The following is a 13923-nucleotide window of genomic DNA, read 5'->3' as shown; positions in this document are numbered from 1 at the left end:
CAGTTTGACCAACTTTACACACACATGCACACACATATACACACTGCTGACTGTATTCAAGGCTTCAGCTTGCACTAAAACGCCACCCACAGGAGAAAATGTTAATTAAACAAATAGCAGGCACATGCAGAGACACTGCTGCGTCCTCCATAATTAATAAAGAATCAAGAACAGGGGCTGTACAGTCCGGCGCTCAGTGTTGTAGAAAAGAAATTTAACATTAAATGAAGTGTTTCTGCTATACTGAATCACGAGTTAGAGCTCATTCTGAATCAGACTGATCTGATCGTCATAGGTAAAGAGTTTTAGTTTAGTATTCCTGGGTTTGTGTGTGTGTGTGTGTGTGTGTGTGTGTGTTTGGTGTAAATGTCAGCTGTGCGGTGGAGCAGTGACTTGTAAGGTGTCTCTGTGTCCTGTCGACCTGACCCATTTCTCTGGCTGCTTGAGGACGCACAACCTGTACTCCCACCACATAATTCTGCACACATGCATTATACGTCATAATACTTTATTTGAATCCACTTGAATCCACATGACAGCACAGGACTGAAAGCCAAAAGTGCTATGGTTGTGGACACCCTACCTGATCTCTCATCAGCAGTCATGATTGTGTTTGTCTGTCACAAATATTGGTTGCATAAGTGTGTGCAGAATATGCTTTGGGAGCTTTAGAAGTCTAGGCTAACTTAATCCCTTTCATTCCCATTCATGTTCAAAAAAAAAATATATATATATAAAAAACTACTTGGTGACAAGTGAAAGCTGCTGCCCATAGGAATGTATTTTTTATCTGCGCATATGTTTATTAAAATTTCTGTTTTACTTTATCTCTTATTGGTCCATTATGCAAAATTAGCGTGGGTCAGCTGAATTGAGGACACTTTAGACTCAACTGCCAAAAACGTGAAAATTCGAATTAATCTATCAGTGAGTCAGTCTGACGATGAGACCCATGCAGACTCAGTCATCAAATGACATGTTTTTGGTCAGTTCAGTCAAAACGGGTCTTTACTTCAGTGGAGCGCCGATTGATAGAGTTATGAAAAGAGATGACATGCCTCTGGGCTGTAGAATTGTGTGTTTGACTGGGGAGCTGTCTATATCTAGTGTTAAGGCAAATATATTATTATTTGCTGTCCATATTTAGGGACTCTCAAACTTTCAACAACACTTCAGTCATCAACTTTCATCTGGGCAGGTTTAGGACTTGCAATGTTTCTGTCCCCCGGATACATCATAAATATTAAAGTTATGCAGCTACGCAAACTGTTAAAGTGATTGGCTAACAGTTTATCCTACGCTGAGTATTGCTATTATAAAGCATATTTTGCACACAGTTATGCAACCAATATTTGTACAACACGATCACGACTGTTGATGAGAAGTCAAAGTAGGACCGGTGTGGCTCTTTAAGGGTGCACTGGCACTTCCTCTGCCACACAGTCTGCTGGCTACCAGTAACAGCTGAGGCAGAGCAGGATCTTGCCAGCTGCTGTTTAGTTCTTACTTCTGCCAGCAATCCCCAACTGTTCAACAGCCTCAGCTTATGGACAAGAACAAGTCTGCCAAAAAAAAAAAAAAAAAATCTAACTCACGAGCTTATACAAGAACATAAGTCTACATATACAAAAGGCTATGGGCTGATGTTTGATCCCTTATGCCAAAGGTGCTGAAATAATTTTCAAAATCAAGACCCCTTTAAAGCTTTTGTTTAGAAAAAAATAACATCAGGGGTGTTTGGTACATTAACTAGAAGGGTTAAGGGTTAATCTCTAATGATCCTCATAGGGAAATCCTTTCTTTGCATTTTGACCCAACTATTAGGAGCAGTGGGTAGCCGATATCGCCGTCGTCCAGTTTTCTGCCAGTGCCTCGGTCAGGGGCACTGACAGGAGAATTAGCCTAGCCTGGAATATATGTTTTTGATGGTGCAAACACCACACAGATTCAAACTCCCAGCCAGGATTTGAACCCGGGACCTTCTTGCTGTGGGAGCAACAAGGCTAACCATTTAGCCACCGTGTTGCCAAGAGAACACGTCAAATGACCGTACCATCCACTTTGAGTGTTTTTACATCGCTACAATCCCTGGAAGAAGCTCTCTAATATTTGTGGGTTTTTTTTTTTTAAAGATTATTTTTGGGGCATTTTCTGCTTTATTTGACAGTCACAGTAGAGATAGACAGGAAAGGCAGGGGGAGAGAGGGGATGACATGCAGCTGCGATCGGGACTGGGATTGGTACATGGTACGCTCTCTTAACCAGTGAGCCACCGGTGCAACCATATTTGTGGTATTTAAGTCAACAATATATGATCATGTCTGGCAATGCATGGGCTGTTGTACACATCACAGCTTTTCACTATGTGTGTGACTGGTTCACATTGCAGTCCAGATTCAGGATGCCAGTGGTTAGCAGATGCATTTGTACAAGACGGCCCAAAACACTGTTAACCTCTACTGTAATACAATGGCAGTTATAACAGGGGGAGATTTTACATATGTGTTCAAGTATGTACGCACACACATAGAGTCCACCTGGGTGAGGTAATGCTGCCATCTCCGGTCCTAGCAATATGATATGCAGCAGCTCCAGGTTGATCTCTGCCCATTTAAGGTCACACACACACAGTTCAGTCGCAGGGTCCTCTGGGATCAGCATGTCTCCTTGGATGGCACGATCTCCCAGACTCCCACAAAACCACATAAGGACAAGGACATGATTTTCTGCGTAGTTGATGAATATGGTATGAATATGGTAAATGATGCTATTTTGCTTGTACTCCTATGAGGCAGTCAAGTGCCTAACTAGACATGTAAGTCTCCCAAGCAGAACAGCGGCAACAGGCGTGGTTTTCATTTCTTGTTCTACCAGCTCTCTCAGGTTTCTTGCGTTAATTTCTGTTGTTGCTAATCTGGGATGCGTTCACTGTTTTTCAGTAATTCATACTTTTAAAAACATGGAACACATTCAAACATCAAAACTGCCAGTATTCAGGTTTACTGCCAGAATACTGACAGTTCTTGTAAACTGCCAGAGTACTGAGTTCTTGTAAAGAAACTGTATTGTGCTCTGTACTGAGAAGGTACTGTGAATAAAAAGTATTTATATCCTCTTCCTGTAAGTCTGGATCATTACTTTGCTACACATGTGTACAAAACTGCCATACGTATCAGTTCATAGGCATAATTTTGTCCTGTACTAAGGGTAAGAATATGTTATTTAGGTTGCATATACGCTGTACTAAAATAGAGATATACAGGAAGTGTGTGTATATGCATGTGCACACACAAATGTGCATGCAGTTGTGTGTCTAATACAGCACCACCATGGTTATCGGTTCAGTGCCGTTTCCTGTTGATGTGGCTTTAAGCACTTCACCCTGAAAAAGACAACAACATAAAGCGCAGAATATGTGGACACACATGGTCATCCATCACTGATCAGTGTGTTACAAAACAGGAGGCCATAACACATACTGTCTGGGGTGGGTGGGGGGGCCGTGAACTGGATAGCTGGGAGTCTAGGGAACAAAGAGACAGGATGGAATCTGGTGGGATTTGAGAGAAATATGACCAGCCGCTCTGCGTACTTGTAGGGGAGGCCAGATTTTGAATCCCGCTGCCGAAGACACAGCTTGAGGAAAAAAAATTGGAATAAGAAATAAGGGGTGCTCGGAAAAGTAATAGGAAAAAGATCAGAAGAGAAAAGGAAGTCAAGATGTGGTGAGATTCCCGTCTCCCTCCTTTAGGGAGAGCAGAATGTCAAGAGGGGAAAGGAGACGGGAAAGCACGAGGCAAGAACTGAGAGACAGGGAGCGAGAGGAAGGATCTGATTTTGTGGAGGCTGGCACTGTCCTGTGATTCCTGTGAATCCACGAGCAGGCATCTTGTTTCTAACACATAACAGATGGATCCTTATGGCCCCATGAACCAAGTCATGAAAGAGAGCAGGGGCCTCCCGCTCTCCTCTGTCTCCTCTATGGACACAGCAAGAGATGGAAACAGCATTATGACCTCCACCAGTCAAACCACGGCAAAATGTAGTCACATGCCCTCTGACCCTCATGTTTGGAGGTGCTATCTACACCAATTAGCTGTGCAGCTTTAGAGGACTGTCAGAGTTGATAACATTGTGATTGTACATGGCATGCCAGGCATACCAACTTCAGTGGCAAAATGTGAGAATGAGTCTAGCCTATTAGCTGTGAAAGAATACATTTTGCCACACAACAAAGACACATTCAAAAGATGTCCATTAAACGTCTTTACCGGCCGTTCAAAAGAAGGCCACTGAGGAGCCAGAATGAAAGTTTTTATGACGCCTTTAATGGAGAAACTCCCACAGAAGTCCAAGAGGCGTACTAGCCAAATGTCCAGACACTGAACCTGCACTGCACGTCGTGCAGATGTACAAAAGTGGGTCTGCACCAATGATTGTGATTCAGACACATTCTGCACGTCTCTTTTTACTGCCAAAGCTGACAAAGTGACAACGTTTGTCATTTTGGTTTGTTTCCGATTCTTTCTACCTTGTGCCTCACTGATTTTCCATCCCACTTCATCCTCCAAAGAAAATCAGACTGTAAAAAAAACAAAGATATCTGAGCTAAAACTGGAATAAACAACCTCCCTTTAGATTGTTGGCCCTCCTCATTGTCCATGAATAATGTATTTCTTTACTTTTGGCCCTTCTGTTCCATGGGTTGTGAGCTACGATAATATTTAGGCGCATTAACTTCAACGCCACAATCCATCAAAGTAGAAGCATTGGAGATAAGCATCACTGACAGTTTCCTCTGCCACCCCCCTCCCTCTTACACCACCGTCCGTACGCCATGTGCTGTTCTGCACAACAGTTAGTGGTCCAGCCACATGGTACACACCACAAACCCTCCCATATATATACACACACACTCCCCCTAACCCAAACCCAGACCCAGCTACAAAGCTCCTTTTGTTCCATTGCACTCAAGGAAAATGGCAATGCACGCAAACCTTTCACAGCTAAATCAGAATCACTGCAACCAATCGTGTTGGAGTAGGGAGTGAGGGTGGTGAAGGGGAAGGGGGGCTGCTGAACATGTTTATTTGCCGCATCTGGAAACTGTTTAATGTGCATATACACAGGCACACAAATACACACATGCTAATAAAGCACACACAGGGTGGAGGTTTGTGAGAGCAACCATTGAGACACAGGTGACTCCAATCTGATACCTGCCCTGAAATCATTACTGCCTAATGACTATCATCAGATATGGCAGACGGGAGTTGGCCATGTTTCGATCCTGGATTCCCATATGGCCACACAGCTCAGCCGAAACCAAGGACCCGGGCAGCAACTCACGTAGCACAAATTCGTCTCCATGAAAAGATCTCAGGTGTGGTTATGACTCGTGCACAAAAAAAAACAAAACATCTTTTTCTCAGATAAAATTGGACACAAGGATACAACCAACAAAGCTTGTAGCCGGCGGTATGATGTAATGCTATGACTGAGTGGTCGAGCAGGCTGTTTTTTTTTTATGTCACTGCACAGAAATCTGAGACAGTTCACACAAAGAGTCAAAGTGAGCCTGGAAGTTTGTGTTTCGGTCAGGAGCAAATGAGTTCTGTAAGCCCTGACTGGTTTGGCAAGGCCAGTGTTTGGACTAGCATTCTGGGTTTGTGGTCACAAAATGGTCTGTCACGGCTAAATGCAGCATTTTCAGGTCTTACCTGTTCTTTCTCTCTGGTCTGTGTTTTCTGTGCTGCTGCTGCTGCACTGCTCCCAGTCCAGGCCCGCTGACTCCCACTGGCCCGGGACAGTCCCCTTGCCCTCCTCACTAGGTGGGGGGTCCGCCTCACCAGCTTCTGTGAGCTAGACACAGAGATGCCTTTGTCAGTGGTGGAGCCCTACTGTCCAGGAGGAAGTGATGGTAAGATTTCACTGAGGGCCTATGGTCACATAACCACAGAACATTATAATCAATGGTTAAATTCTTCCTAATTCCTTTCAACCTCTCCTGGTCTCCATTACACACCGAAAAAGAATGCGGGATAAATTTGTGAAGTTCAGCTTTTCCCACAGAGCCTGGATATGAATGATTTCTCAGACAGTATAGACTAAATTTTTATTCAACCCAGCAGCAGCAGCAGCAGCGGCAAAACAGAGGTTAATAGAAGCAAGAAGACTTATCACTCCTCTGTGGGGACGGAGAAAGATTATAATCACTATTCTAGTTTTTACTGCTATCTGCCAGGGAGGAAAGGATTCATCAAGATAGTCAATCTTCAAAGAGAGAAGAGATTTTCAAAGCGACATTTTATTGGACCTTTCAGCCTAGTCTAACCCCCTCTATACTGGAATCATAAGATACTATACCTCCAAACTGGGATTTGATCAAGCCCCTCACGAACAGTAATTTGAGCTTCCACATAGCATACAGCTCTCCAATTAACTGACATAATACATGAGACTATATTGGTTTTGAAGATATATATTTTAAGTGCATGATATAAAACGGGTCAAGTCCTCAGTAAGTAGTAAAAATCCGCTGAAATTCAGGTGGCAGCCACGGTGCCCTCGACCACATTACTTTTAATGTGGGCCCTCTTCCACGTTTACAGCAGCGGATTTGGAGTTAATTACGCCTTGTAAACAGCTTTCAGATTTCATACAGCTTTCCAGTGCAAAGGTTTGTGTGTTCAGAAGGGGAGGCAGAGAGAGAGTTGAATGCAGGGTAAGAGAGAGAGAGAGCTATGTAGTTGCAGGGTTGCAGGGAGGCGTTGGGCCTGCAGGAGTTTGTTTATGGTGAGATGTCTTGATCACTGCTGCTCTTCCTATGCCTTGGAAACACCCAAGATTCCTCTCAAGCACTGAACAGAGACTAACAAATATCTCTCTTTCTCTCAGTTCAATTCAATTCAAGCGGCTTTATTGGCATGGCTGCATACAATACAACGTTGCTACAGCATGTTAACACAAACTGTAAGACATAAACATACAACAAATTAAGTTTATTTCATTATCTTACCGCCTCCCCTCTCTCCTAGAAGAACTTCTCTGAGTTTCTTAGATAGAGGAAGTTAGAGGATTTGTTTTTGCAAAATATTGCTCTCTAAATCTTTCATATTGGTTGCACTGAGTTAGGAAGTGCAGCTGTGTTTCTGCTGCTCCCCGGGCACAGTGGGAACATAACCGCTCCTCTGGGCAGCCGGGTCTGCCTGTGCCGGCCTACTTGTCCTGCCAGGTTGTGGTCACTAAGTCTGTACTTAGTCCGTTTTTTCTCCGTTTTGTATCGGACACCGCTCAAGCTTTCTCTCTCTTACTCTCTCTCTCTCTCTCTCTGTCTGCCTCTCCTGACCATTTTAGGCTTATGCCCAAGTTATGCTGATGATGCAAGATAAATTTGGTCACATATCTTGTGCATCTGATCTCAGCAATGTGTTTGTATATAGTGACTTCTACTAGTTTATCTGAAATGTCCCGATGTGAGCGAAAGTCGAGCGAGAGGTCACATTCATTAAGCCCTCAGGAGACCTGCACCATACTTTCATAGACGCTCCATATGCCCGGTGACTCCCGTTTGGATTCCCGTTGTATGCTTTTCATATAAACAGCTCTTACATATACAAACACGGCCAACCAGGAGAGCCAAGGCAAACAGAACTGCAACTCACCCACTGTTGATTGGGTATAGCCAGGGAAGTAAGCATGTCGGCCATGGCTCCCAGCATCTGGTCAGTGCGCCCCTGATTCTTCTGTAGAGCCTTCATTCTCACACACACAAAAAAAAGCTTTTAGTCTCCTTCAGTCTCTCCTCTCACTTTCACTTAAGCTCCTTCTCTCTCCCTCTCAAATTCCACTCCTCTGCTGTTATGGCCTTTGGTCTCCAACTCTCACACAAGCTCGCTCTCTCTCCCTCTGTCTCTCTTTGTCCCTCTATTTTCTGCTCCTTCACCTCTTGTCCCACAAAGCACTGTGCCAGAGTTTGGAGCTTAGCAGTGCAGCCGGCCTCGTTCTGCCCTGACCCACAGAAACCCTCATGCATATGAATAATTGATCCTGGAAGAGGGGGGCTTGTTTTTGTCTGGGCAGGGGAAACGTGCCTTGGCGGGGAGCTGGAGTTGTTCTGTCTTTATCCCTCCCTCTCCTCGTTCAGCACAGGCACACACAGGTGGACTGGCCCTAGGTGTCCCAAACTCTGCTTTAGTCCAGTGTAAATGTCCACCTGGTCCTCTCAGAGTAAGGTTCCCCTCTGGAAATGATTTTTTTTGGGGGGGCCTCCCTCAGATGCAGATTTCCTCTCCTATTCCATTCCTCTGATGGAAGAGTCTTGTCAGTCCCATGCTGGTGCACTGTTCCTCTGCATGGCTTTGCCGGTGAATTGCTCTTTTCCTGTTCTTTCCGCTCAATGTTGAAACTGTGTTGCGTGACTTGAGGACTGAGCATATCACCCTCCCTGAAATCCGCCTTTCTTGTTCTTCATTGGCTATACAGGATCACCACCCCCTCCCCAAAATCTCTCCTCCTTCTATCCATCCCTCTCTTCTTTCATCTCTTTTTCTTTGCCACCTGGATCAACCCAAATCTCGGTCTTGTCTTGATGTCTTCACGTCCTTTCTGGAACCGTCCTGGCACCCTGGTCTCTCTTTATCTTTGCCCCAGTCTCAGGCGGTGACACATGGTTTGCGTGAACTCTTAAGCAGTGGGGCAGCCCCAAATAAGGTATGAACACACAGACCAAGGAGCGCAACTATTTAAAAGAGACTGTCACAGTTTGCACACACACACACACACACACACACACACACACACACACACACACATCTTACCAGAGAACTTAAACTGCCAACTGCCAGATTAGATTTAAACTAATATGTGGTTCTCATGTTTTGTGGGTATTTGAGATATGATTTACTGTTAAAAGAAGTTAAGCTTGCCATATCATTTACAGACAGACTGACCCTCAGGCAAGGAATGGAAAGTGTGTGTGATGGAAAGAGGATTCTGTGTGTGTGTGTGTGTGTACGCACGAACACACGTACAGGCTTGGAGTTGGAATGGATCTATCTGGCAGGCATATCATGTCCTCGGGTGGACACCATACATAACCAGGGTTCATTCAAGTCTTATAGGCCACAATGAGACTTTAAGTTTAAGGGGGAAAAATGAGATTCATTAGGAAAACCATGGCAACAAAACCCTAATCAATACTGAATCACATCAGGGATTATCACCTGTATTGAGAATTATGGTGTCTCTGTAATGAACACATCACATTATGAGGACGGCCACTCAGCTATTCCATCCCTTTAACTGGAGTGTAATGATCACATTATTAATTTTCTTTTCAATGATTATTAATTACTTTATATAAAAAAAACAGCTGCTAGCTACCTCCTGCTGTCCACAACTTCACTGTGCATCCAACAAACTTTATAGCTTTAGATGTTATTATATACAGTATATTCAAGAATTATTTTCAACAATGAACCGTGAGTCTTGTAGATAATCGGCAATAAAATGCTCTCCTGAGTGTAGCCCATTAATCACTGCCCCTGCATAGCATTTATCACACAGTATTTATCTATTTTGTATTCACTGGGTATAATTCAGAGGATATTACACCAACAAAGAATGAACAGCTATAGTTTTTAATTTATTTTATCTTATCGCTGAGGCCCCTAGAGGTACTGTTTCTCACATTTCAAGGCATGGCTATAGTCATGTGTGCTAGAATAAATAGGATCGCACATGTGTAATAAGAAACTAGTGGAGAATTCATTTTGAGATCCACAACAGCCTGACGGACAGGAAATAAAAACTTTCAATGGTGTAACAGTGGTGGAAAATGAAACAGAATTACATATAGCCACATTTGTCTGTGGAACTGATTTAAAAGATGACGCTGACTCCTCAAAGATGTTGATCCCTGACTGCAGAGGCCTGGTCTCCTTTATAGGACAGACCAGAAGGCTGAGCCCAGTGATCTCAGGTTGCGTTCAGGTTCATAAAACACTAAGAGGTCATTTGATAAAGCTGTGGGCCTCATCTGTCCGCGCCCTACACAGGTAACCAATAAAGTGATTCCCAGCTGTTTGTCAAGTAAGCGACAGGCTAGGAAGCAGCTCACAAAGCAGAAGAGTCAACACTCCCTGTTGCTTAATTTCTTACTACTGACAAGTCTGAAATTATTATTATCATTGGGTCTATTCCTGTTAGTGTTCAAATCCAAAACAAGCTTGGCCCACTCTCTACTGATGTGTCTTCAAACTGCAGGCAGCTTGCCCGGCAAAATCAAGCTATCCAACTCAGTGTTTTGCTTTTATTCTTGCTTTAATTTTTCTGTGCATTTGCTCTTTATTGTTTCAGTTCTTCTTCTTCGTCTTCCTCTAAACAAAGCATTTCTAAATCTCTTTTGATGTGAAGGCAGTCCTCACGCTGGTTATTTGAAAACCTGAGTTTCCCTGAATGAATCTCAGAGATGAATCATGAAAGCTATAAGAAGAATGGTGACAACTTTCTCTAAAACTTGATAAAAAAAAAAAAAAAAAAATGGGAACCTGGACAGACTGTAGCTGCTGTCATTCAAAGGATCTTAGGAACTGGCTAATTTTTGACATCAGCTTTGCAATGCAGTCATGTTTTGAACAACGAAAAATCAGAGCATTTTTGTCTTTTAATCAGTTGGATGTGAGGATCCAAGCTTCTATTTCATCTCTGCTAGTGCATTTTCCTGTGCACCTGTCTCTCCACGCAGACTATTTCCAGATTGTAGTCAGTCCAAAATGTTGCAGTCAGACTCCAGACAGGGACAAAGAAGAGACAGCATGTAACCCATTTTAGCTTTACCTCATTGGCTTCAGTGTTATTTGTCATCTCTAAGGCAGATTTTGGACTAATTCCAGGCTATCTCTGAGCTTTTAACACCCCATGAGCCCGAGTGCAGTCTTTAGATCCACGGGCAATGCTGTTTTGGTCACACAAATCTTGGCAGATTGAGCTTTTTCCATCACATTCCCTAAGATCTGGACGGACCTGCCCACCAAAATCAGGCTAGTGCTTTGTTTTCATTCTTTCTTTAATCATTTTCTGCCTTTGTCATTTATTTCTTTAGCTCTTGTAAAGAAGATCTTTTTTGATGACTTTTTATATGAGGGCAATTCCCATGCTGTGCATTATTCTACCAGCAGACCAACATTAGTTAAGATCTACTTATTATTTATGAAAGCTTTAAGTTGAGTAGAGACTACTTTCTCTGAAATGTTTGATAAAAACGGAGATTTGGAAAGAGGCCCATAGCTGCTGTAGTTCAAAGGATCAAGGCTTACTCTCGCAGAGCAGCTGGACCGCTGCACGCTTAAAACTGAACGGGAAAATGCCTGATGTCAAAGAGCATTTGATAACACATAAGCTGTATCAAACACCTCTTCCGGGAACATAATGTTAACATCAAAAGAGCATGTGATGGATTTCTTATGAGATAGCTTCAATTAGGACTAAGGCATAATTCATAATGCTTGAAATATGCCGTTTCCCATATTAACAAATAAAAGTGCCGTCTGAAACAAGGTCTTTCAAAACGTCATGGGGGATCTGATTTACTTGACTTTCATTAATGATATACTGTGCCCGTGTTTTCACCAATCCAGGGCAGACTTATAGGTTTCCCTTTATTCTTTAATAAAAAAAAAAGATCAATAGAGTTGAGAAGAGCTAGTCAAATGCTGTTAAAGTAGTTGAATGACTTTGGCAGGTCTCGGTGGTGTTCGGTGGAGGTCAGCGGTGACAATCAAGGGCTTGCAAAATTTACTAGCATTGTGGGGTAAAAATACAAGTGCATGTGGGAGTACTTGGCTTTGAGCTGTGAGGGCTGACACTGCTTACAAAAAAAGAAAAGAAAAGAAAATGCTGTGTGTTCATACAGAAGTTTATTGTTTCAATATTACTGAGACTAGAGAGAGCTTAGATCAGACATTAGTACTAGGTCAACAGCACAACCACCCAAGTCTCCCGGCCCTTCTTGATGCTAAATGATGGTGGAAACATCTGAACTGCGCCCACAAAACAAATTAGCCCTTTAAATCATCCCTTTAAAGAGCAGATCTGTGCATGATGAGCTCATTCCTTATTTACCTGGCATTCGTTTAAGGAACAAACACTCCAAACTTCAACTTTCCATGATGATTACTCTCTCTTCATCCAAAATATCCTCCTTGCCTTGCATGGTCAAATTTAGGTCTGCTTCCTCCAAGCAGGCTCATTCCACTCTGCTGATAAACGGAGACTTTTTGGACTCTTCGGGACAAGAGGCTGAGCTATGGGCCGCATAAAGGAGGATGGGGATTCTGTCTTTCAGCCACATAGCTGGAAATAATATAGCAGATGCTGTCTGAGTCTGAGCCAAGCACTAGTAAGAGCGGTTCTGGAGAGACTGCCAGCGATCTAATATTAGCTCAGCACATGGCTGTCTTTAGATTCAGTTTGCTTGCTAAACTTAGTTCCTCGCTTCCCAAGCCTTTTCCCTGGTGCTGTTCCTCTACCACTGGTCTCTGCTGGGTATTTGTGGTGGTGAGGGACAAGTTGCACCAGGGTACAACCAGACCTTTGCAGAGAATAACTCTCAAGGACTCCGATAGGAATTTGCAAAATGACAAGGAAGTAATTGTGGCAACGAAAGGGAACTTTGAGTAATTTCAGAACTGGAGATCTGAACAAAATGTTCTCTCATACATCTATCAAATTAGTATTCATATGTGAAATCGGTTCAATTTTCTTTGGCAAACCTGTGCAAAGCCTTTGTTATTTTGGGAGGATGAAAACAAACCAACTGTTGGAGCTTGTTGAGTGTGCTTTGCTGCCCTCATCTGGTGCAAAAGCAGAACCATTCTTGTGGTATCAAAGAAAGAATACGGTTAAATAATGGCTGTTAGTATCTGTGTTGAAGGCACTGTCTCACTTTTTCATAAGACACACATCTCCTCTAAACATGTTTTGGTTTCTTTTTGAGTTGTAAATCTTTGCTCTTTATTCTGCCCTTACCCCTTCACCCCATCCCCACCTCATGCCTTTGTGCCAAGCCAACTTCCTTTTCCTCTGCCTCGCTTCCTCTCAAGATGTTTTGATCATACATAAGCCATAACTCAACTTTGTTTTCAACCATGCCTTGTTTCGAGTCTTCCTGTAAGTCATATCGATGCTCTTATGCCTCTTTAAAACAAGCCGGTAAGGCGTCCAGACCCAACATAGGCTTTTGTTACTAAACATAGTGCCTTTCGACTAATGGGAGAGCCTATTGTCAAGCGTTTAGATCCGACAGCACAGAGCCGGAGAGACAGTCTCTGATAAGCAATTGGCTGGGATATATAATGGGATTGAGTGGGATTATGTCTGTGGAGGTGTGCCAGACTCAGTTGGTTGGTATCAACAGCATGTCATTGTTGGTTAACCCTTCAGAGCAGATCAGCCACTTCCACGACAAAGTGCTTTTGAAAGACTGTCTAGTTTTCATAGTGGCTTAACCTGAGGAAGACCAGGAAAAATTCTGACAAATATTGATCATTTACAATGCTGATGAAGACTATACTGTATTTACTTGTTAATATACCGTATATGTCACACCCCCCATGTGGAGAAATGGGGGTTGAACATAATCAGGATGTGCTTTTTTACATGCTTGTTGCTATATTTGGTGGTTACCTAGACAGAAGGTGTAGACTGCTGTTTCTTAGCAGGACTATTGTTATGGCTATTTTAGACATGGGCAGTCTGATTAGCTGGTCTGACTGCATGCCACGGCAATGTAAGGCGCACGTGTCTCAGCATTGTATTTTTAAGGTTTAGTCAGAAGGGGGCAGTCTATATCACTGTAAGAGACAGGGAGAGTTCACAATGTCCTTATTGCTGAAAACAGAATATATCTGTCAACCTGTGCTG

At 43.1% G+C, this 13923-nt stretch overlaps 1 protein-coding gene across 3 annotated transcripts in view; it reads right to left on the bottom strand.

Moving 5' to 3' along the window:
* The window catches only part of arhgef25a (Rho guanine nucleotide exchange factor (GEF) 25a), a 59070-nt gene that overhangs the window by 42020 nt on the left and 3127 nt on the right, over nt 1–13923 (bottom strand). For 2 of the 3 annotated variants that reach the window (XM_030054907.1, XM_030054908.1), the window contains exons 2-3: nt 7665–7754; nt 5721–5862 (exon numbers count right to left, since the gene is read on the bottom strand). In XM_030054907.1, coding sequence (XP_029910767.1) covers nt 5721–5862; nt 7665–7754 — 232 coding nt within the window. The remainder of the gene's footprint in view (nt 1–5720; nt 5863–7664; nt 7755–13923) is intronic. The other variant, XM_030054909.1, reaches the window with a different exon arrangement.

Source organism: Myripristis murdjan, chromosome 7, assembly GCF_902150065.1.
Source record: "Myripristis murdjan chromosome 7, fMyrMur1.1, whole genome shotgun sequence".
NCBI lineage: Eukaryota > Metazoa > Chordata > Actinopteri > Holocentriformes > Holocentridae > Myripristis > Myripristis murdjan.
The sequence above is the reverse complement of the archived record's forward strand: the minus strand, read 5'-3'. Positions and strand labels throughout refer to the sequence as shown.